The following is an 8,505-nucleotide window of genomic DNA, read 5'->3' as shown; positions in this document are numbered from 1 at the left end:
TCAACAATGCGGTGGAAACCATCTGGGTAAAACCAACAACTCCAAATATGAGCTTTTCAAATACTGACAAAAAAGATGATTGAAAGGATTTCTGAGGGAAAATGACAAGATATGTGCTGAGAGTTTGGAAAGATAAAAGGTCATTCTCCTGAAGCATACAAGTCATGATTACAAATGGCTAAAGAATCAGAATGGGGAAGCATATTTCTGCTTGGAAATTATTTCAATCTACAAGTTATGACAACCAAACAAAAAACAAAACTTTTGGTCAAGAAAAACAACGACGCATTAATGATAGTGCCTACCTCTAAAGGGTCAAAAGAATCAGGAAGCTCATCAATAAAGTCACTTGGACTTTTCCTCAGAGTCTGGTCAGCAGGCAGCGTATTGTCATTGTAGGACGACACAAACTTAAAGTCACTGGTTCTGGAGCCAGTTGTCAAGTAGGCGTCATAGTTGTAGGTGCTGCGTAAAGTTCCTGTGCCGTCAACATCTGCGTAATTAGGAGGCAGATATGCGCCGGGGATGGCGACTGCTCCATCAAACAACAGTCTGGGCTTTCTCCTGCGACAAAACCTCACACCCAGGACGATGATGATGAAGGTCAGGAAGAAGGTGGACACGGACACCAGCGCGATGATCAGGTAAGAGGTCAGCTTGGAATTCTTGTCGTCATAAGAAATGTCCTTCAGTTCCGGCACCTCGGCCAAGTTATCCGAAATAAGTAAATACATGGAGCAGGTGGCAGAGAGAGGGGGCTGTCCGTTATCTTTCACGGCCACAATCAGGTTCTGTTTCATGCTGTCAGACTCCGAAATGTCCCGCTGGGTCCTGATCTCGCCACTGTGGAGACCAATGGTGAAAAGTCCCAGGTCTGTGGACTTGACAATATGATAGGACAGCCAGGCGTTCTGTCCCGAGTCGGCATCCACCGCGATCACTTTGGACACCACAGAGCCTCCATGTGCAGCTTTGGGGCCGTTCACAGACACAAAGGAGGACACCGGGGCACCATTCACTTCAGAAGGTAAAAGGGAATAAATCACGGTGCCATTCTGTCTCCAGTCGGGGTCTCGAGCATTAACAGAACATAAAGTGGAGCCAGCTTTGTTATTTTCACTCACATATGCGCTGTAGGACTGTTCCTCAAAAACAGGCGGGTTGTCGTTTATGTCTGCAACAGACAAGTGAACACTTTTCGAGGAGGACAGAGGAGGTGAGCCCTCGTCAGTGGCACTGATTGTAATGTTGTACTCAGACACAAGTTCGCGGTCAAGTTGTCCAGTGGTCACTAAAGAATAATAGTTCTTAATAGAAGGAACTAATTTAAAGGGTACATTTTGTGGAATGGAGCAACGGACCTGTCCGTTCTGCTCAGAGTCTCTGTCCTGTACATTAACGAGTCCCACCTCTGTACCAGGTGACACATTTTCTGCCATTGAGTTTGACAATGATTTTAGTTGTATGACGGGGTAATTATCATTTGTGTCAATCACATCAATAATTAAAGAAGAATACGAAATTAATCCTAGGCCATCTGCAGCACTTATTTGCATTTCATGTGATGTTACTTTTTCATAATCAACAACACCAGTCACTCTCACTTCTCCAGTTTTGGGATGTAATGAAAATATATTAATATTGTCATCAGATGCATGGTCAAATGCATATGAGATTTCGCTGTTTATTCCTTCATCTGCGTCATTTGCGCTCACTATGATGACCAACGTATCAAGAGGTGAGTTTTCAGGCAGACTGGCTTTATAGACAGGCTGACTAAACACTGGAGCGTTATCATTCGCATCCAGCACAGTGACGTGGATGACGACTGTGCCGGATCTCCGAGGCGAGCCGCCATCATATGCGGTCAACAAAAGCATGATGTCCTTTTTATCTTCTCTGTCTAATTCTTTGTCTAATACCAATTCACAATACTTTCGTCCACCTGATTTAGTGTTTACATGTAATTTAAATTGATCATTTTGCTGCAAAGCGTAGCTTTGAACAGCATTTTCTCCAATGTCTCCATCATGTGCTTCTCTAAGAAGAAAACGAGCACCCTTAACTGCTGATTCTCGAATTTCTAATTTGAGCTGGTCTTCATTAAACTGCGGTAAATTATCATTGATATCCTGAACACGGATATTAACACGATGTAGCTCTAGTGGGTTTTCCAGTACAAATTCCTGTTTTAAAACACACGATGCCTTTTTACCGCAAAGTCCCTCTCTGTCGATCCTTTCCCTAACAAGCAAGTCACCCGTGTTGAGGTTGATGGCGCAGTGTTGCACGTTGTCATCCTCGGGATCAATGCGTGCTTTGCGAGCAGATAACTGGCGCAAATCAAGTCCCAAATCCTTGGCAATATTTCCAATTACAGTTCCACGTTTCATCTCCTCTGGGATAGAGTAGCTCACGTCTCCATGGATTGTGTGGAGGAAAAAGAAAAGAAAAACGAAGCCGTCGCCAAACGGCGCAAATCTTTTCTTCTCCATTGCACCACAAATAATCATAGCAATCGTCATAAAACTGCAAACTACTCTTCCAAAAAATAAACAACCAATACGATTATGATCTTTTCGGTCGTCCCTCAGCTTCCAACACCAAAGTCCCGTTCACAAGCGGCGAGACAAGCTTCACAATAAAATCGGGCTTGTGTGTCGATAAACATGGGTGGGAAATTAAGAGCTTTTGTTCCTGAGTGCATACTGACATCTAGCGTACATTCTCCGTTAGTCCATCTAGTTGTAGCTGCATTAGAATTCAGAATTGGAATCCTGGAAGTTTATGGGTGGCGGATCTTTGATTAAAGCCCACTGGAGAAAATTGAAATATTTCAGCACCATGGACAGAGATAAAGTAGCGTCTCCTCAAATCAAAATGAGCGGATACTTTCGAAGCATGTTAGCTGACAAACGTATCTAAAATCCCCTCCAAACACATTGAAGCGTGTAGATATTTTTCGCTTTGTGTAAATAACAGAAAAATAAACAACTCAAATCCTCAGCACTATATTCAATTAAATGGTTAGATGTTTCATGAGACATGGAGATGACCAACTTCCAATATAATTCAGACATGTAAAAAAATATATTGGCCTTTAATTTCCACTCATTAGGTGAGAAATGTGACCCCAAAGGATATCGTCAATAAATGTAAATATTACATGCATGGTTCGAAAGCATTACAAATCATGTCTCTCATTAAAATAAACTACATGAAAAAAAATATGTACAGATATCTCAATCGATTCATTAACTTAAGCAGATGTTGGGCATGACCATGCATACAACCTTTATCTTAATTCTGCATCATAACACAATAAACGGTGGGTTAAATTGGACATATTTTAGTTGCAAGGTTCTGAAGTGGGATGCAAATTAGATTTGACGAGAGAGGGTTTGACTGTATGAGAAGAACAAAAACATCAAGAAGAGGAAGAATGGCTTTGATTAAAAAGAAACTAGGAATAGAAGCAAGCTTCTCTTCAAATACAAATTCAAATTATGTCACACTGAATATTTCATGTGAAATTAAATTACTTGCATATGTATCATGTATTACCACAATAATTACTTTGAAAAAATATTAAATGATTCAACTTGAAACGTATCTACCTCAAGTGGGTCGAATGAATCATGAAGCTCATCCACGAAGTCACTCGGACTTTTCCTCAGAGTCTGGTCAGCAGGCAGTGTGTTGTCATTGTAGGACGAAACAAACTTAAAGTCACTGGTTCTGGAACCTGTTGTCAAGTAGGCGTCATAGTTGTAGGTGCTGCGTAAAGTTCCTGTGCCGTCAACATCTGCGTAATTAGGAGGCAGATACGCGCCGGGGATGGCAACTGCTCCATCAAACAACAGTCTGGGTTTTCTCCTGCGACAAAACCTCACACCCAGGACGATGATGATGAAGGTCAGGAAGAAGGTGGACACGGACACCAGCGCGATGATCAGGTAAGAGGTCAGTTTGGAATTCTTGTCGTCATAAGAAATGTCCTTCAGCTCTGGCACCTCGGCCAAGTTATCCGAAATAAGTAAATACATGGAGCAGGTGGCAGAGAGAGGGGGCTGTCCGTTATCTTTCACGGCCACAATCAGGTTCTGTTTCATGCTGTCAGACTCCGAAATGTCCCGCTGGGACCTGATCTCGCCACTGTGGAGACCAATGGTGAAAAGTCCCGGGTCTGTGGACTTGACAATACGATAGGACAGCCAGGCATTCTGTCCCGAGTCGGCGTCCACCGCGATCACTTTGGACACCACAGAGCCTCCGTGTGCAGCTTTGGGGACCAGCTCAGTCATGAAGGAGTTGCCCTCCGGGGAAGGGTACAAAATCTGAGGAGAGTTGTCGTTCGTATCCGATATGAACACGTTGACGCTCACGTTGCTGCTCAGTGGAGGAGAACCGTTGTCTCGGGCCATGACGTGGACTTGAAAACTCCTCAAGTGTTCGTAGTCAAACGACCTGACAGCGTGGATCACCCCCGTGTCTCCATTAACAGACACAAAGGAGGACACAGAGGCACCGTTCACCTCAGAGGGTAACAGAGAATAAATCACGGTGCCGTTCTGTCTCCAGTCGGGGTCTTGAGCACTCACAGAGCACAAAGTGGATCCAGCTTTGTTATTTTCACTCACATATGCACTGTAGGACTGTTCCTCAAACACAGGTGGGTTGTCGTTGATGTCCGCTACAGACAAGTGAACACTTTTTGAAGAGGACAGAGGAGGAGAGCCCTCGTCAATGGCACTGATTGTAACGTTGTAATCAGACACAAGTTCACGGTCAAGTTGTCCAGTGGTCACCAGAGAATAATAATTTTTAATCGAAGGAACTAATTTAAAAGGGACGTTTTGATGAATGGAGCAGCGAACCTGTCCATTCTGCTCAGAGTCGCTGTCCTGTACGTTAACGATGCCCACTTCTGTTCCAGGTGGCACATTCTCTGGTATTGGATTAGACAGTGATTTCAGTTGTATAAATGGAGCGTTGTCATTGACGTCAATTATATGAATAATTACCCTTGCCTCCGAAAAGAGTCCATAACCGTCTTTTGCCTCAACAAACACTTCAAATTTGGATCCTTCTTCAAAATCAAGAGTTCCCATTATTTGCAGTTCACCAGTTTTGTGATCGAGGGAAAAGAGATTTTGAGATTTGTCAGAAAGGCGGCTGAACTCGTATGTAACTTCTCCATTTATTCCTTCATCAGCATCTGCTGCACTCACGGTGATAACTGGGGTTTTTAAGGCTGCGTCTTCCTTCACAGAGGTTGTATAAACAGTCTGGGTAAAAACTGGGGCGTTGTCATTAGCATCAAGTACGATGACATGAATGACTACAGTCCCAGATCTCTGAGGAGAACCACATCCAGTGCCGTTAGCAATAATTTCATTTCCTGCTGCTCTTCTCTGTCCAATTCCTTATCTAAAATTAGCTCGCCGTATTTACTGCCATCATTTGTCGTCTGAATGTGAAACACAAAATTGCCATTTTCTTGCAAAATGTAACTTTGAACAGAATTTGTACCTACATCTGGATCTTGTGCTGCATTAATGCGATATTTGGCTCCTTTATCAGCGGACTCACGTATTTCCAGCTTTATAATATCCTTTGGGAAAACGGGAGCATTATCATTCACATCCTGAACTTGCAAAGACAGCCGGTGCAATTCCAAAGGATTTTCCAGCAGCAGGTCGAATTTCAGAACACACGAAGGCTTTTCCCCGCAATGCTCCTCGCGGTCAATTCTGTCAGCAACCATTAAATCTCCCGTCCGGAGGTTTATGCCGCAATACTGTTTGTTGTTCTTTTCCATATCAACACGAGCTTTGCGAGTAGACAGTTTGCCCACCTCCAATCCGAGATCCTTGGCAATGTTTCCAATCACAGCTCCGCGTTTCAGCTCCTCTTGAACAGAATAGCTGAGGTCTCCGTGTGCATATTCGACCAGAACAAAGAAAAAGGCAAAACTCCGGAATCGGACGATGTGCCGTAAATGCGTCATTCTTTCACAGCAATGCAGACACGACAGCACTGTAGTTTTATCGATGAAAAGTTTAGATACCCCACACAAGCGGTTTTGTGTTTCTGCTCCGAGGTTATGTCGACAAAGCGCGTCGATGTTGTCAATTTCAGCAACGGATGATGAGCAAATCAGTCCAAGGCTCGAAAACCTGAGTATATACTGACCCCTTGTGTACAAATGCAATGAACGCTTTGAAAGGAGCCAATAAAAATCGCTTCCCGTTGAAAATGTATTTATATTTTTCTAATGTAAAAACGTTGTTCGAGGGAAGCAGATCAGCTATTTTCCCCTCTGTAAATTTGTTCCACATACTGCATGAAGGGATTCATAAACAATGTTTTCTAATTGAGACAGGCAGACTATTCACCAAAATTAACTTTGCACCATTTTCTCAGGGATGTACATTTCCTTATGGCAGTGTGTCAATTTTTGACTGACGTGGAAGAATCACAGTGAGTTTAACTGTGGCACTTTGGCCCAAATTGTCACTGGGACAGGCACAGACTGGCCTAAACCACATGGTTCATATGGTGCACAAAAAGAGCAGAGGACATGGTCAAATTGTGCTTTGATGATGTCACCATATCCGCACCTTGAGGCACAACGAAATCCAAATCCTATTTTGAGAATGACAACATAAAAAACAAAACGAAAGTTCTCAATGAAAGGCCAAGCGTACCAGAGCTGACATTTCAGTGATGTTATCACAGAAGTACGAATTACTGTGATCCTCTCTTTCAAGCAAACTGAAAGTGTCCTCAAATATCGCAACTCCTTGAACACAACATTGAATGAAACTCATCAGCACTCTTTAAGGAACGGAAGAAGCAAAGGACACAAATTGTTCTAGGAAAAACACAACAACATCCATGTCAAAAGGGCTGTCCTGACGGTTCAAACACGAGGATTTTTTTTTTTTAGTGTTTTCGTATGCTAGGACAACAACTTGTTGATGAAAGCCTCATAATCATGGGTAGGAGCAGTGTAGCAATGTAAAACAACATATGTCTGTCATCTAACATCTGTATACTCATAATACCCAAATGATACTACAATATCTGCGTCCCAAACCAAGTGCCATTTATGAATTACAATTCCCCTGGATGTACGTGAAGGTGTCATTCACTCAGCCAAAAAAAAGCAGTGTCGGTCACGTTCAGCATATTGATTGAGAGGTGAGTTTTGGATGAGATCCCGCCCAACTACTTCCTCTTTCATTCGAGCCAACAGCGTGAGTGAGGCGTGCAGTGGTCGGTAAAAGCAGAAACTTTTTGTGGGGTGAGTTACTGTCAGTGTTGAGCGTTCATAGTCCAAACGTGAACAGTGCACAGAATTTGGACATAAACCCCTGAGAATTTTTTTTTTCAACGCGATGAGTTATGCTATGAGACAAAGTGATGTAGTTGCTATTGCTATTATGAGGTTAAAAAGTTCTTAATGAGGAAGAAAACATTTACAAATGCCAAATGAAAGACAGGAATCATGTCTAAAGTGCTGTGAAAGAATTTCTTTCCGGTTGAGTTGATGAAGATGGAGAGGTTAATTTTTAGTGCATCTCGAAATCATAGCAGGAGGCCGACAATGTAAGAGGAGTATCGGAGCACGTCAGAATTTTAATCTCTTTCGTCAAACGTGGCTTCATGCAAATGAAATGTTTCTTGCTCGGTTTTGTTTGCACTTTATATCAGTTCAACTGTGATTAACTGCGTGTGATACTTTTGTGTAACGCCTGCTTTAGGAACAGTTACTCCTGAAATGAAGATTGTATTCATAGTTCAATGTGTTAATAAGCGCACTTTAAAGTTGACAGTTTTTTTACATTTGAATATCAAACATTGTACAACAAACTCAATAACAATTTGAACTGAATACTGTAGGCTTCAGACTTTTTTTTTTGTTTGTTTGCCACTGAACCCTTTCCTAATTTGTTATTTAACAGTGAGGAACCTTTTCTTTCAGTCATTCTTTTGTGGGGAAAATCTGAGTATCAATCCATGAAGCCATATCATTGCAAATGGTCAGCTAAACCAAGATCCTTGGAAACATTGGTTGTGGCAGGATGAAGAATCACACACATCCTTCTGAATGAACTCATGCAGAAAAGTGCATTTGCTCAAAACAATTCCTTTTGAAATTTTATGTGCAGTATAATTTGGATTGAGTCATGTACTGGAAACACAGTTTGCTCTTTTCCTATGTTTTAGTGCAGTGGTAATGTTCAAAATGTTGAAGTCATTGTGGCTTATATAGTCAGTATTATTATATTTTAAACAAAACCTCATCTTCTCAAATGAACATTCAGACTGTACTGTACTTCAATGTTCATCAAGGTCCTGCTTGGAGAACTAGATGTTTTTTTAGGTGGAACTTGGTGTAAAAACTGTGAGAACTTTGGAGCTACAAGTCTCAAAGTGACAGGCTGATTTTGTTTTTCTGACAACTTAGTTTTCTTCCTGCTAAAATAATATGAGCGA

The 8,505-nt window shown here is 42.0% G+C and overlaps 1 protein-coding gene across 1 annotated transcript in view; it reads right to left on the bottom strand.

Moving 5' to 3' along the window:
* Nucleotides 1-232: 232 nt before the first annotated feature.
* The window catches only part of LOC109518698 (protocadherin Fat 2-like), a gene marked incomplete at its 3' end in the record, with an annotated part of 18,780 nt that continues 10,507 nt past the window's right edge, over nt 233-8,505 (bottom strand). The window contains 3 exon segments of the mRNA XM_019874712.1: nt 233-2,606; nt 3,618-5,371; nt 5,374-6,197. Coding sequence (XP_019730271.1) covers nt 233-2,606; nt 3,618-5,371; nt 5,374-6,197 — 4,952 coding nt within the window.

This window comes from Hippocampus comes, unplaced genomic scaffold (genome assembly GCF_001891065.2).
Source record: "Hippocampus comes isolate QL1 unplaced genomic scaffold, H_comes_QL1_v1.1 scaffold118, whole genome shotgun sequence".
NCBI lineage: Eukaryota > Metazoa > Chordata > Actinopteri > Syngnathiformes > Syngnathidae > Hippocampus > Hippocampus comes.
This window is presented reverse-complemented; position numbering and strand designations above follow the sequence as displayed.